Here is a 17097-nt window from a genome sequence, read left to right on the forward strand (position 1 = left end):
GACATAAAGAATCTATGATTTCATCAGTATAGGAATTTTTGATCTCCATAGGAATATCTTCCATGAATGCTAATTAAAACCTAACTATGACTTAGAAGGGAAGACCTAGGAAATTGCCTAAAAAATTACATAGCACTTAAGTGACTTGACCAAAGTCACACACAGAATTGACATGCTCAGTGATCATCTTCATTGATCAACTAATGCCTTCAAGAAAGGCAAAAACTATTAACAAGGGCAGGGGTGGTGGTAGAATAGAGACTGTATATATCAGATTGGGGAATGTGGCTTAAATATTATATCTCTATCCTACCTATCCAAAGTGACATTAATAACCACAACAAATTGATTCAATTAAATTGATTAGGAATTAAAATCACTCTTAGAACCAGTCCTGTAAGAAAATCTCTACAGTGGAACTATTCTCATTTGTGAATTTATTTACAGCCATGAAAAACTAATTAATAAATGGTAGACATCATGCAAGCTAGTCATTAGAATGGTGAATTTATTCATTGTATGTGACCTTGGATAAGTCATTTAACAGCAATGCACTTCAGGCAATGCCCTAAGTCTGGTCAGATGCATTAGAAAACAAATAGAAGGACTAGGTATGTCAACTGATACTAAAATATTATAATATTACTTTGAAATAAATATTTTTATCCTATGGTCTCTATTTTATTTGCCTTATGGATAGGATGAAATGCACAGTATCAGTTGACATATTTAATTCTTCAGGGTAATCTTAAATTCCAGGGCTTCTAGTTCTAATGAAAAAGATGTGCTAAATGAAGCTGGTCATAGATTGAATATCTGCAGATATTTCTCTGACTTTTTCTGTAAAATCATAGATGTGTTCCCAGAGAGAAAAAGAGGAAAACAGTCAAATTATTGAAAACTCCTTCTGAAAATGTTTGATTTTTTTCTTTATTGATTGAATTTTTCAGAATAAGGGCAAACTTCTATTTGTAAAAGTTGCAAATTCTTATTGAGAGAAATAGGTAATCAATGAAACAACAACTATCTTCTTGCCTTGGATTTATGCATTCCAGAAAGTCATAAAGACTTTTTGTCTGACTGCCTGTATTTTATTCAAATACCACTCTCTTCAAAAATGGATACTTTTTGAAAGTTACTTATTGTGGTTTCATGAAACCACTAATTTTATCCATCTGGTACAGTATAAAGGCTAGTGAACTAATCTAGTGGGATTTCAGAAAGTTTGTTTTTGCTGAAGTAAAACATTGCCAGATTGGAAAGCAATAAATACTGATAAGATAATCCCCGAAACTTCTCTGGGAAGGCCGAGAAGAACTTTTTCAACTTGAAAGTTTTCCATTTTGTGTCTGACTTCCATCAGAGTTTATCTCTCATAACCATCAGCTCATGTTTGACATGCACATTAGTTTATTTATCTACATCTCATTTGTGACTTCCTCTTCTGTTTCTTTTACCCTAAGCATATGGGTAGATTTCCACTCCTTTTGGAGAGGGATAACAGTTTTTCCACATTATCCATGAAATTGCTCGAGAGAAAAAGTCTAATCAACTTGTTCGTTCGTTCAACAACATTTAATAAGAACATACCATATGCTAGTAGAATATAAGTTCTTTGGTAGCATTTTGCGCTTGGAAGCATTCTCTCATATTTTAGTCATGTCTAACTATTTGTGACCCCAGTTGGGATTTTCTTAGCAAAAATACTGGAATGGGTTGCTATTTTCTAATCTCTGGCTCATTTTACAGATGAAGAAACTGAGGCAAACAGAGTTAAGTGACTTGCCCAGAGTCACACAACTAGTAAGTGTCTGAAGCCAGATTTGAATTCAAATCTTTGAACTCAAGCCTGGCCATTCCATTCACTGTGTCATTTACTGCCTTAATTTTGTATTTTTCTCTCTAGTACCTACCAAAAAACCTGATTTATAGAAGATACTTAATACCTTTTGCTTAATACCTATTGAAAAATTATGTGCTAGGCTCTGTCCTAGGACAGAGACAACAACCTCAAGACAAGAACCTTACATCTGGGGGCAAGAGAAAGCACAAAATGTACATAAAAAATTCAAATGTGCACAAAATAATTTGGGTCAGACTGGTGGTACTGTGGGATACAACACCAGACTTAGAATCAGGAAGACCTGAATTCAAATGCATCCTCAGACACTTAGCTTTGTGACCTTAGACAAGTCTGTCTATTGCTATCTGCCTCAGTTTCCTCATCTGAAAATAGAGATAATAATAGCATCTACCTCCCAGGGTTGTGTAATGATCAAATGAAATAATAAATTGTAAAACATTTAGAACAGTGCTTAGCACGTACTAAATGCTATATAAATATTAGTTATCATCACTTTAATTATTAATTTCTCAGGAAGGGCACTAGGAGCTAGAAGGGATTAATAATGGGCTTCTAATAAAATAGGTCACTTAAGCTTAGCTGTAAAGGATGGTGGGGATTTTGTGAGACAGAGATAAAAAAGAATGGATTCTAACATGAAGATAAGAGATGGAATGTCATATACAAGGGATAATAGCATGTAGAATTTATAGATAAAATTTATCAGTTCATATATATTTATTGAGCATGTACCCAGAACTTTTTTTTAAAGCAATGTGAAAATATAGAATCAATCAATATTCATTAAAAGCCTTTTAATATGCTAAGTACTGAGGATAACAAGGATAAATACTTACTATGTACTAAGTACTGGGGACAAGTATAAAAAATGAAACAACTGAATTCTAACACCGTCTCTGCTCTAAGGGAATTTACAATCTAGGTAAGAAAACATGAATATACACAAATCAACTAGAGATTACTTAGTACCACATGGATTGGGATTAATGATAGAGTGGCAAGTTCAAATCTTGCCTTTGTCACATACTGACTATTATATGAACAAGCTTTTTAACCTCTTAGTGTTTTATGAAACTGTTTAAGACCATAATTTGCAGAAATGTTGCCGATTTGTATTAGGAAAAGGAATTGTCTCAAAAAAAAGTTCTCTATTCCAATGATACCTTCAGTCAACTTTTTTATCCCTGTCATACTAAAAGTTTAGAAAAATGAATGAGGATAGTCAGAAAATAATGTGACATAGTATAAAACACAGATGTCAAATTTGAGGCAAGCAAAATTCTGGAATACCCAAAACCAGATTGAAATGTAATTGGAAAATGTTTAACACAATAAATAAAAATTTAATACAATACAGATAATGTTAATTTGTACTTTTCTAAGTCAATATAGGCTCAGTTAGGTGGCACAATGGAGAGCACACTGGGCCTGAAATCAGGAAAATTCATCTTCTCAAGTTTAAATCTGATCTCAGATACTTACTAGCTGGGTGACTCTGTGCAAGCCCCCCAACCCTGTTTACCTCAGTTTCCTCATTTGTAAAATGAGCTGGAGAAGAAAATGGCAAATCATTCTAGTATCTTTGTCAAAAAAACTGTAAATGGGGTCAAAAAAAGTTGGCTACAATTGAAATTGACCATGACAATAATAAAGTTAATATGTACCAATATAGGACTGCTTGCCATCTAGGGGAGGGGGTGGAGAGAGGGAGGGGAAAAATTGGAACAGAAGCGAATGCAAGGGATAATGTTGTAAAAAAAATTACCCTGGCATGGATTCTGTCAATATAAAGTTATTATAAAATAAAATAAAATATTAAAAAAAGTTAATATGTACCCAGAATATCTTTTTTTATTTGAGATCAGCACCATTGCTATAAGAACAATACTGAATTTTAGTCCAGAGGACTTGGATTTACAATCTTAGCTCTGATATTTGGTGTAACTTATGAGTTACTTGGGCAATCCATTTCTCAGGACCTCAGTTTCCCCATTCAGCTTTGTGTGATAAGATGATTTAACTTGGTCTATGAAGTCACATATAAATACTATCTTATAGATAGGAAGAGAAGAGCGCTGATGGGGAACATCAAGTGCAAAGTTGTAGAGATGAAAATATGTACAACATATAATGGTTAATTATATGCCAATGTATAATGAAGAGACACTAAAGCAAGAAAAAACTGGTGGTGTAACACCTTGGCCTTCTTCTTTCTGAGCTGAGATAGACTCACTCTTCCCTACCTGTTTCCCATCTTGGAAAGATGGGATGGTCCCGAGGTGACTACAACTTCTTCTTGAGTTCTTGGCATAAAGCAAAATGCATGATTTAACTCACAATATAGTTGCTGGTCCTTTTCTAGTTTGCTTACCATTCATACAAATCAGTCATAATGACATCATTAACTCTTAACTTTTAAATTAAATATTAATTTAATATTTAAAATAAACATTAAATAAAAGCTCAAAGAAGTAATAATCAAAAGAAAACAGTCCATCCCTTAATCTTAGCCACACTCTGACCAATATATAAGAAAATGCACATAAAATTAAAGAAACACAGTAAGACTAGGAAATAGTTATGACTACCACATAAGTCTGCATATCAGGACTGGATATTTGTGATCTCGTAAGGGATCAGTTTGCAGCAAAAGTCACTCATTTATTATTTGAATCTCGGCTTTTCTGCTAGATGAAGCCATTTCTTTGTTATTTTCTGGACACTGAATTGGTATTAAGCAACTCCTCTAGCTTAGGGCTAAAACAGAACTTCCTAGGTCTGATCTCTTATGCAGGCATTGAGGTACAAGTCATTGTTTTATTGAGAAGCAGTTCCCTTATATCCAGAATTATTCAAGTCATTGTTCATTCATTTCAGTCACTGCCAACTTTTGTGACCCCATGTGGGATTTTCTTGGCAAAGATACTGAAGTGGGTTGCCATTTCCCTTCTTCATCTCAATTTACAAATGAGGAAACTGAGGTCAACAAGATGAAGTGACTCGCCCAGGGTTATACAGCTAGTAAGTATAAGGCCAGATTTGGTTCCAGATCAGGAAGATGAGTCTTTCCTAGTCCAGCAAGGACTATCCACTGCACCACCTTGCTGCCCATTGTTCAGATTACCTCTTTGTAATTGTTGAGGGCTTCCCTCTACCCCTTAAATCATAGATGGCAGTAAAGACCAATGGATGCAAGCTTCTAAAGGTTTTTCTCTCTCTAGTAATTAGTTCTCCTGCATTATTAAAGCTTTCTTCGCAAAGTTTATCCGACTGTAAGCTTTGTTTAGTGCACATCAGCTTCTCATCTTCATGGCTTCTACTGTTCTGTAATAAACTTCTATTGTTAGCATCTTTTAGTCTTCTCAGTTGGTTTCTTAATGATTTTCATGACTGCAGTCAGTACTTCTTCATGTGCAATTGTTCAGTTCTCATGTTGAGAAATTCTAAATCCACATTTCTATCAGATATTTTCAATAGCACTTTATTTTCCTGATCCACAAGTAGTTTGTTGATTCAGAATTTCCTAGCAATAACATTCAAAAGCTCATATTCAAATTAGTTGCTAAAAAACAATGCATTATATCTAAAGCTACCATCAGTTAATACCTTTCCTTCTAAAAAGTAAGTTTTGATTCTTGGTCTACTCAAATTTTTATATATCTTTTCAAGCAATGTTTTCTGGAGGGCAGCTTTTCTGTTAGGTTCCCTCAGCATTGTTTGTGTTCCTCCTCTAGATGTTTTTCCATATGTTTCAGACAAAATGTCCTGTTTTTCCGTCCCTTTGGATAAATAAAATGTCCATAGGAAAAAAGGACAACCTCTCACACTAGCCTGGGAGTATACATAGTTTATCCAAAATATCTTGCTGCCTTTGGAAGTTAACAAGCACTGATTATTTTATGAACTATGCAGATAATTCATGTTAAGTAGCAATTGGGGCTATTGTGAATCTCCTGTGTAGGACTTTCATTACCCTTATTTTACAGATGAGGATTCCAAATATTTGAGCAATCAGATAACTTATCTGTGGTCATACAGCTATCTAATCTCTGAGAGGAGATTCAAATCCTATTCTCTTTTATCTAACTCCAATACTCCATTCTTTCTTTAGATTGTGTGAATAAGTTAAATATTAGCTTTTCTTTGTTATCATTTTATTAACAAGACATAAAGGATCCATATTCTTACCTTCCAATACTCAATGGAAAATCCCCCTTGGAGTGATAATGACCTTTAGCTCAGAGGAAAGAAAAGCTTCATTTTCATTATCAACCTTTTAGTTTTTATCTCTGTGCTTCACCCCAGGTCCTGTTCTTTAGGCAAAAAGAGGTTAGCCCAGTAAATATGATAGTATCATAATGTCCATAAACACAATTGAAATTCCATTTCCTGAGTTTAATGGAGAGGAATTTTTTTGGTATGTAAATGAGACACAACATTTAGTAGTAGCATTGCAATCTAAGATTTTGTATGGTGTCCAATCATCACATTAACTCTAATCTTTTAATCAAGTTTCAACCATTAAAAAAGAACAAACTACATTCCTTTGAAAATTTAATTGTAATTAACTTATCCATATAATATATAGAAAGTTCCTCACTTTTTACTCAGAAAACTAATCCCCTTTTTAAATTTTTAAAAAAAGATATTTTATCAATGTTTTTGTCTTTTTTAATGTAGTCATTCCAGTTTCTACTTCCTTCGCATCAAACTGTCCCTTGCAGCAAAGAAAAACACTTAAACAAAATAAACAGAACAACAAAAACACAGCACAATGAACACATCTGCTAATGTGTAAATTCTTTTTTCTAGTATGGTAATCCAGTACAATGACATGCCAATGTTATCATCAGCAACACTGATCGAGCTCCTTCTATGTATTTGAGCAGCAAGTCAAGCATTCCCAATAGAAATGCTGTAAGACATAAAAATAATGGCCATCAGGTTATGTTGATCAATGATTAACAGTTAACGAGATTAAGGGAAGATATGTTTTATCATTATTTGTTCTCTATGACCTTCATGGGTTTTTAAGTTACTCAGGATTCAGCCTGGTGATATAACCCATTCATTTTACAGAGGGAAAAAAAAATTGAGCCTCGGAAAGATTACTGGGATCACACAGGTAGCAAACAGAGAGCCAAAATTTGAATTAAAGTCCTCTATCTCTAGTTTCTATGCTTTTTTTCACAAAACTTATGTTGTTTCTATATATAAGGAGAGATTCTAAAAATGACAAACAGGAAAATGGGGATGAATAAATGAAGGTGCAAATAAAATGAATGTATGCTATTATATAGAGATAGCTATATATGTATAGCATCAATTCCATTTCCTTCCTATATTCCTACTCCTTTAAAGTACTTTAATGCCTCATCATGGTATGGTGGTAACTCTAAAGATATGTTACCTATATTTAATCAGCATCATGGAGATGATCTCTCTTTATCCTACAAATCCAGGAATATAAGCCCAGTGATGAACTATATATATCTGTCCTTTCACAACCGACCTGATTAAATTCAGAAAGGTTCATCATTAAGTCACGCATGGGGGATACATTTTTCTTTCACAGCAACTCTTTGAATACAATCTGTTAAATCAGAGAAGTTGTGCTCTATGTCTTGAAAGAATGGTCCATATGTGTTCCCTTTCCTGATTGGATTGAGGGTTGTTGACATACCATGTCATAATCAGATTGATTTCCTACTGTGTGTTTGAGTATTATGCCAAATAACACTGATAGAAAAGTCTTTAAGATACAGAAATGACAATTTTTGTCCAATTCATGACTGACAGAGAGATTAAAGAAATGTTGACACTCTTATTCTAAATGATTTACTTATTTTATGCCTGATTTTGGGTACTCTTTCCAAAGCTAGTGTAAGGGAAGTTTGTTTTAATTCAATTTTTAAACTAGCTTAAGGAACAAAAACTAAGTTATCACTTGACAGACCCAACAATAATCTTGCTGTGCTGATAATCTTTTAATGAAAGCAGCAGTCATGTTAAACAGGACAAGAGCAGAAGTATTCATATAATCTCCATAGGATCATAGATTAGGAGCTGGGAGGGATCTCAAGTAGAACACCTGGATTTTACAGATGAGGAACTGAGGCCTAGAGAGATTAAGTGATTTGTCTAAAGTCAGAAAGTTTACTAGCTTTATAACTTTATAACTTATAACTATAAAAGTTTTATATATATACATATATAAAAAACTATAAAAGTAGAATTGCTGTTCAGTCATTTTTCAGTTGTAACTGACTCTCTGTGATCTCATTTGGAGTTTTCTTGGCAAAAACATTCCTTTCTCCAGATCACTTTTACAGATGAGGAAACTGAGGCACACAGTTAAGCCTAGTGTCACACAGCTAGTAAGTGTCTGAGGTCAGATTTGAACTCAGAAAGATGAATCTGTGTACTATGGTGCCACTTAGTGCCCTAGTAAGTAACAACACCAAGACTCATTGCCAGATCCTCCAGTTAGAAAGTCAGTGTTCTTCATCAAATATCCCATTTCTCAGATGGATTTGTGACTTCGTAAACTTAAATGTTCATTTCTACTATGTAAGTAGTGAATATCTACTGATAGAATTCAAAGCCAGATCTTTCTGTTTCCAACTCCAGTATTTTATCCATCATATCAGGTTGCCTCTAAGACAAATATGTAAAATAGGATTAGCCAGTCATAAATTAAGTCATTAAATTATTAATTAACCAGTAATTAATAGACATTGGCTTATAGGGCATTACTAAAGAAATGTGTGTATGTGTATTCAATATAATTTAGTACTTCAAAGTTTTTTTTTATTTCATCGTTTCTTATCATATCTATACAGATCACCCACCCACTCTTCCATAACTTAGTAGATTTTGTGAGTGTTGTTAAGGCTGAAAAATTCAAAACCCTGCAGTCAAACTGGTGATGAAACTCTCTAACTTTATTAAGCTGGTATGGCGATGAAAAGAGTTTGTCATTGAGCCCATGCTCAAGGACTTTCCAGAGCTTTCATTGCAGCCTTCAAAAACTCAGAGAACTCGTGAAAATCCAATCCAACATTTCATAATCTCACGAAAGCAGATCCAGTTTCCTAGAAGTTGTGCCAGATAAGTCTAAAGTGCCAGATAAAATCTGGAAAGGCCTTGAATAGCAACCCAGTGACTGATTGTTATGTGAGGAGTGTGATGTTTTAGTCTTTCAATACATGTATGATCTCATAAATATGAAAGGGAGGGAGGGATTCCCCACCAGGGCACTGAGAGCTTATCTATGACGTCTTATTCTGGGGGGCTCTAGCTGTCTTCTCCCCTAAATCCTCCGGTAGATTGATCGAATGTGCTAGATGCTTTTTTTAGTGTGAAATTTTTTTGCTTTTTAAAATTATCAGCTCTCAGGCTATTCCTCTTTTGCTGCTCCTAATTCTTTTTAGGCTGACTTTGAGAGACCCCCCACTTGTGTTCCAACTTTATATTTCTATGTGACATTTTTTACACCATGGATCGCACATAGATGATTTTGGAAGTAGCAACCAAGGTAAAGCTGCTAAGAATCTAAGTACCTAGTTAGGTAAATTTAGAAATTCTCATCCCCAAAAGACTGGCTAATAGGTGACATTAGCTAACTCACAAATACCTTCTACCAAGGTGTGAATGGGAGCTGTGTTGATAAAATATTATCCACATGGCTGAAAGTTATGAAGGATTGAAGTATATAATATTTTCTATCCATTGAATGCTGATACTAAAGCTACATATTTTCTATCCATTGAATGCTGATACTAAAGCTATATAAAACACGGATTTCAAATCTTTGTAAAAATTATTTTTAAAATGTCTTTTTTTTGTTGTTATTACTAGGTCATACATGGTGAAAATCTATTTGGATAGTATCAGGAAATTGTTGCTTCTCCATGAAACAAAAAATTGTTCAATTGTTCAATTGGAAAAAAAAAATCTGATGAAGGGAGGTTTAAATGCTTGTTCTGACAAAGAAGGTGAAGACTTTAGGCAGAATTGATGCTTACTTCAAGGAATTTCCCAGATATCACGACCATCACAGGGATTTCAAAAGAAGCATACTTTGTTTAAAATAATGGTCTGAGAAGACAACTTTGGCACAAAGATCAGTTAGGAAAAGTGATAAGGAGGAAAATGTTGTAATAATCCAGTTAAGAAATGACTAGAGAATGCTTATCCTGTGATATCTTAAGCTCTCACTATATTAAAACAACAATCTCCTATTACATAAACTCCACAAGAGCAAAGATCATACTCCATCTCAGCTTTGTACCATTCTCAAGGCCTAGCACAATGTTTAGTGCATTTATATGCAGTTTAATGTTTCTTGTATTTCACTGAATTTAATGTTCAACAACATTAGAAACAGAGAAGGGAATGCTCATCAATTGGGCAATTGCTAAACATTATATAAAGTTACATTATATAGATATGATGAAATACTATTATAATAAAAGAATTAATGAAGGGGATGGTTTCAGAGAAACCTGGAAGGACTTGTATGAACTTATGCTGAATGAGTTGAGCAGAACTATAACAATTTCTACCCTAAACAATATTATAAAGACAAACAATTTTGAAGAACTGGAAACTTTGATTAACTTAATGACCAACCATAATTACAGAGAACTTGTAATGAAATATATTGCCACAGCTGATAGGGGTAGTTTTGGTCTCAGACTGCAGATATTAGACATTTTTTGGACATGTTTGGCTAATACAGGATTTGTTTAGCTCGACTACATATATTTATGGGGATTTTCTTTTTCTTGCTTACTTAATAAGGAGGGAGCAGGAGGAAAGGAAGTGGGAAGGAGAGAAAGCAGATATTCATTTAAAAATAAGCAAAATTTAACTCTAATTTTATTTGAATCAGAAAAGTCAGAGAAAAAGGCATAAATAAAGGAAATGTATAAAAGAATTATTGGAATGAAAGAGTGAAAAGAGCACTGGCCAGAAAATCTTAGATTCACATTCCAGCTCTGATATCTTCTAGTGAAATGACACAAAACAAATCCTTTAATCTCTTACTCTCAGTTTTTTCATTTGTAAAGAGAGGATAATAATACATGTAGCTTCTACCACATAGGTTTTGTGGATTCAGATGAACTAATATATATAAAAATATCTTTTAATTGTAAAGTTCTTATATAAATTTCAAGTCTGTTACTTCTGTGTGCTTTTTAAACCTTAAAAATGGCATATAAGTGTGGATTGGTTTTTATTGTTTTATTATAATCATTACCATCATTATCATTATAATCAGTATTATATATTGACAAAATAAAATTGCTTTCCTTTTCAAGGAGAGGATGGGGGACGAAGGAAGGTGAAAATTTGGAACTCAACATTTTAAACATAATTGTTCAATTTCTTTACATGCAATTGAGAAATATCTAATGAAACAAATAAAAACAATTCCTATTTTAAAAATCATTATATGTGCTATGACAAAAAAGTTAATTTTAGGATAACAAAAGAAACTCAGTCAGGTAGGGTGGTTAGGAGCTAAGAACAGGGCAGTTAGGAAAGGTGAATTGCTTTGATTATATCCCTTTTAGAATTAATGTGTAATAGTTGGACCGAGTGTCTTGTGAACATAAAGCATAGAATATATGTCTCATGTATTTGCCTTGAGTTTCAAGCAGTAGTGTCTGTGTGTGCTTACTTACATCTGTTTTAATTATCAGCCCTATTTCATTATCAGTCAATCATTTCTGCCAGATGTTCCAGAATTGTAGTGGCCAAGCCCATCTCTTTTCACCATTTTTCCTTTACACACTTAGTAAGCATGCTTACACGAAAACCATTGCTTCATATTTAGGGAAGTACATGAGAGTTCACCAGCACTACAGCTGATGTTCATCTAAAGCACAGCATGAAACACAGATACTTAGCTGCAGATCATCAGACTGACACAAGAATTCCAGCTGAATTATTAGTTTTATGTGGCAGTTCTAGGCACAAAGATTACAAAAACAAAAATAAAATCATCTGCCCCTCGAGGAGTTTACAGTCTCTCAGGGAAAATATGTCTCTCCAGGGGCAGCTAAGTACTACATTGAGTAGAGCATCAGTCCTGAAGTCAGGAGGACCTGCGTTCAAATGTGACCTCAGACACTTAACACTTCCTAGCTGTGTGACCTGGGCAAATCATTTAATCCCAGTTGCCTAAGCAAAAAAAAGAAAAAAGAAAAAAAGAAAAGAAAGAAAGAAAGAAAAAAAGAAAGAGAGAAAGAAAATGTGTCTCTTACAAAAATAGAAAGAAAAAATATAAAATAAATACAAGATAATCAGATACTGATATTATTAGTAAGTGGTAAAGATCCAAAAAAAAAAAAAGTTTTATCCTTTCTTCCAGCAAGTGAAAGTATGCAGTTTTCTATATTAGGATCCTATTTATATAACTGAGTGGTGCCTTGGATAAATGTCAGGCACCATGATCTGATAAAGGGAGAATTTTACAAATGTCATTAAAAATAATTTCCTACTTTGTCTCCAATACATTTTATCTTAGTTTGATACAATAAATGCTTGTTGAATGTAATTGAATTGATTTATACAATCAAGAACTTGTGACAATATAAAACAAAGATTAAAAGAAAATTTTTAAAATCTTTTAAGTCCAGACAACCAAATTAATACTCTAATATTCAATTTGGAAGTAATGGAATATTTTTTGTGCTCAATAAAAATAGATTGGTTATTAGCAATGCTAACTACCGCCTTTTCTTTTTACCTCTTTAACAGAAGTAGAGAAAACCAGATGTCAGCGTCAAAGAGAACATATTCTAGGAGCAATGGGTGTCACTGACCCAAGACGACCCAGACCTGTGGGGCAGTTTGTTCCTGAATGTGATGAACACGGGCATTATGTACCAGTGCAATGCCATCACTCCAGTGGGTACTGCTGGTGTGTGGATCGAGATGGCAATGAGATTGATGGCACCAGAACCGGTCCTGGAATGAGACCCCCATGTAAGTTATTAAACTTCAAACTCAGAGGTCTTGTATGAGAAAACTCCTCACATCACACAAGTGAACCTGGTATTTATCAGACTATACAGTAGAAACTAAGTTGATTCAGTTCAGTGATTGCTGATTTTGGAATCAGAGTACCCAGAGCCTCTGTCACTTACTATAATATTTCATGAATTTAGACAAGTCATTTAAGTGCTCTAAGCCTCTGTGAAATAAGGATGGATTAGATGATTGCTGGTGTCCCTTCCTGTACTAAATCTCTGAAGCTATAATTTCTGATATTTTTTTGTTTGTTTTTTGCTGAGGCAGTTGGGATTAAGTGACTTGCCCAGGGTCACACATCTAGGAAGTGTTAAGTGTCTGAGGTCAGATTTGAACTCAGATCTTCCTAACTCAGGGCTAATGTTCTATTCTCTGATATTTTGATATAAATCTGAATAAATCTGATTAAAGACACAGACTCATTTCAATATCCATCAACTATATCGATCAGATACTGGTACACTTGCCAAGTCTACCTCTTCCCATCTCTCCAACTATCCTTTCTATCAGCACTATTTACAAACATTTGGTCTTAAAACCTCTTTATATTCTTAAAAATTAAAAAAATGGGTTATACCCTATTAATATGTATCATATTAAACTTAAAACATTTTAGTATTATTATGAAATTAATTTTGACTTTTCAGACTCCCTGATGGGATCTCAGGGACCTCTAGATGTTCCTGTTCTCACACACTAATGATGTCTCAAAAAAAATTTCAACCATGCCATTATCCTAAAAAGTTTGTTCCTGTCATCAGTATGCCCTTTGGCTAATGGACTGAAGAATTTTAGTCTTTGGTTTTAGATATTCACCTCTCTGACCTTTCTCCTTCATTGTAATTGGGATTAGTGACAGTATTCATGCTAAGGGTTCCCTGATGTGAATTTTCAGGAACTAAAAGCCCTGGGTTTTTAAATTCTCTTCTACTGCTGATCTGTCAGCAGCTTTGATAACAGTGTGTGGATCTGTAAAGCCTTATTTAGACCTTTAATTGTTTACTTAGATGAGTGGGAGTTGATAGCTATTGAGTCTCAGTAAGTGATTTGGGGTCATTTGTTTGATTTTTATTTATATCCTAAGACCTTTCAGATATTGCATAGATTTTCCAAAGATAAAGTAAAGCCATAAAAATTTCCAATGAGATTAAATTCACAGTTCAATGACAAGGTGTTATCATGGATCTGGAATCATGAGACCTAAATTGAGTCCCAACTGTAGCACTAACTGGCAATGTGATGTTGGGGCTCTCTTCGCCTGATATTTTTACTTTTTAAATTAAGAGATATGGACAATAAGGACCATTTAATCTCTCCAATCCCTTGATTCTATCATAAATGAAATTCCAATTACTGAAAGTCAGTAAAGTCAACCTTTGATTACCTGTAATAATGTAGAGGCCATAAAATATCCCAAGATAATCCAGACCCTCTTCTGAACTACTAATCTCCTCCTAGTCCTACACTAAACACTTTAAAGTATTAAGTAAAAAACAACACTATTTTAATTTTTCTTTGTACTCCTAGCCTTGATACCTCTGTTATATACATTAATGAAATGACCAAGATAGGCAGTAATGGGGAAGTAATGAGGACCTAGCTAATTGACAAATTAAATAATCAGTTCCAAATTGTGTGCGTTTTTTGGTTTTTATGATTCAAACCCATCAATCTTTTATTGCAAAGAAAAGTTATTCTGATGCTGTCAGCCAACTTCCATCAATCTAAAGCTATAAAGGATCAAAGAGGTCTTGTAATTCAACCCTTTCTTTTTACAACTGTTTAAACTGACAGCTATGCAGGTTAAGAGAATTGCCTAAGATCACATAGGTATTATAGAGGCAAGATTTGAACCCAGATTCTCTGAATCTATAGCCAGTTCATTTTCTACTGCTTTGATAACAGTACTATTTCCTATCTCTTCATATTTCTTTAGGACTCAATATAGAGGAAAACTAAGTCATCTCTTTCAATTTGTCTTTTATGTTCAATTCATACATTGTTATATCTTTATAACAAATAAATGCCTATTGCTGGGCTATGGACTTTTTTTTCCTTTTTTGCTATATTCTGTCTTTGTCATTCTTCTAAAATGGTCTTTTTGCCTTATCCCTCTAATTGGAATTGGTTATCATCTTCTCTCATCTAGGTCTGAGCACAGTTGCTCCTCCAATCCACGCTGGTCCTTCAGTTCCTCCGGCTGTAATCCCTCTTCCCCCTGGAACACACTTACTCTTTGCCCAGACTGGGAAAATAGAGCGTCTCCCACTAGAAGGAAATAATATGAAGAAAACGGAGGCCAAAGCTTTGCTTCATGTCCCTGTAAGTACATAACTGCTGCATCTGATCATAACATCTGCTTTGGAATAGACTTAGAGAAAACAGTGTGGTCCATTTAGATAAAGGCCAGAGTTCTTTCCAAGGCTCTGTTACTGAATGTGCCCTTTAGGAAATTGCTCTGATTCAGTTTCCTGTTGCTAGAATGGGGACAGGTAGCATGTGGCTACCCAACTTCCATGTCTGGTTATGAGGCTCATTTCTGGGACAATTTTGAGCTTCTTCTTGCCCTTTTAAAAATATATATAGTTTAATTTATGGAATAAAACAAGCATTTCCATAATATATAGTACAATAAAAAAGATGATTATATTTGAAACTGAAAATGTATTATGCACAATTTGCTATTCCTTTAAAAAATACAACAAAATTATGATGTAAATTTTTTTTTCTTCCCTGCCTCTTCTTCCCCTGCTTTAGAGTTTGATACCAATTAGGTGGAAACTGTATTCTGAAAAAGTCTCCTTGTACAGTATACTTCAGTGATGAAGAGCTTGGTTCCTGGGAGTGTGTTTAATTTGTTTCTGTGTTTCTATTGAGCTTGTTCTCTTGCTTCCTAAAGACTAAAATTATTCATTCCTGTATCAACTTGATCTAGTATGCTCACATTTTTGAGAGACATAGAAATGATTTTTTTGTTGTTGTTGTTTTGGATTTTTTGTTTCAGGAATAAATTCTGGGTATTTGTCAACTTTCTTATTGTTTAGAAAGAATTGAAAATTGAGTGATATATAGAAGATCAAATTATCTGACTTCTCTATTCTCGAGCAAAAAAGATTTGACATATAATACCTATGGATCATTCAAATGCTTGGATTTAAAAAGTAGGCTTCTCCCAAAGTTGAGGATATTCATTGCTAACTTCTCAACCCTTTGACAGCTGGTTTCTGTTTCCCTTGTTCTGTTCAAATTGTTCACAAGAAGGTTAACTGTGAACCAAGAAATTTTTTCAAATCCTCCTTGGCTTTTCTGTAACACTTTCTCTTAAATACACTCTTTTCTATCTCTCATCGCTGTCCAGATGACTTTCAAATTTGCATCTCTAGCCTTATTTCTTCCCTGAGTGTCATTCTAATATACTCACTACTCATTATCTCCATTTGAGTGTTTCATTGCTCCCTCCAGCTCAACACATATAAAAATGAACTCATTTTCTCCTTCCAAATCAGCAACTCTTCCTCATTTCCTTATTTCTATTAATGGTACCACGATCTCTCTAAAGTCACCCAGTTTAGTAATCTCAGAATCATATTAAATTCATCTCTCTCCATGATTCTACAAATACTATATTCCCAAGTCTTATTACTTCTAACTCTTCATTATCTTTCCTATCTATCTTATCACTCCATTTTAGCTGCTCATTTTCTTACATCTAAACTAGTTTAATAGCTGCATAATCAGTTTTCCCATTCCACAGAACAAATGACAGGATCTCAGAGTTGAAAGGAGTCTCAAAGATCTCCTTACAGTGTTCTTAATTAGTAGTAATCTAATTAGTGTTGTCGAATGATCTGTGAAAGCCCTGAAAGGGAGTCTATGAAGTCAAAATTGTTTTGTAGTATTATTAAGGTATTTTAATTTCTAATAATGTAAATATCAATAGCTATAACCCACATAAACAAAACCATCCTCATCAGTTTTTAAATTTTAGTTTAAGGAATCCTGCTATCAAAAAGTTTGAGAATCACTGATCTAAATTAAATCTTTAGCTTGGGTCACATTCTATTCAGAGGCAACTCATCCCACTTTTGAGCAATTCTGATGATTAGAAAGTGTTTCCTTTCATTAAAACTAAACTTGCCTCTGTGCATTTTCCACCAATTGGCCCTGATTTTGTCCCCTGGAGCCAAGCA

The 17097-nt window shown here is 34.0% G+C and overlaps 1 protein-coding gene across 1 annotated transcript in view; it reads left to right on the plus strand.

Annotated features, from left to right (window-relative positions):
* Window positions 1–17097, plus strand: part of NID1 (nidogen 1) — a 105302-nt gene that overhangs the window by 71206 nt on the left and 16999 nt on the right. Inside the window, exons 14-15 of the mRNA XM_051993555.1 lie at window positions 12635–12862; window positions 15057–15229. Coding sequence (XP_051849515.1) covers window positions 12635–12862; window positions 15057–15229 — 401 coding nt within the window. The remainder of the gene's footprint in view (window positions 1–12634; window positions 12863–15056; window positions 15230–17097) is intronic.

The sequence above is a fragment of the Antechinus flavipes genome, chromosome 4 (genome assembly GCF_016432865.1).
Source record: "Antechinus flavipes isolate AdamAnt ecotype Samford, QLD, Australia chromosome 4, AdamAnt_v2, whole genome shotgun sequence".
NCBI classification, from domain to species: domain Eukaryota; kingdom Metazoa; phylum Chordata; class Mammalia; order Dasyuromorphia; family Dasyuridae; genus Antechinus; species Antechinus flavipes.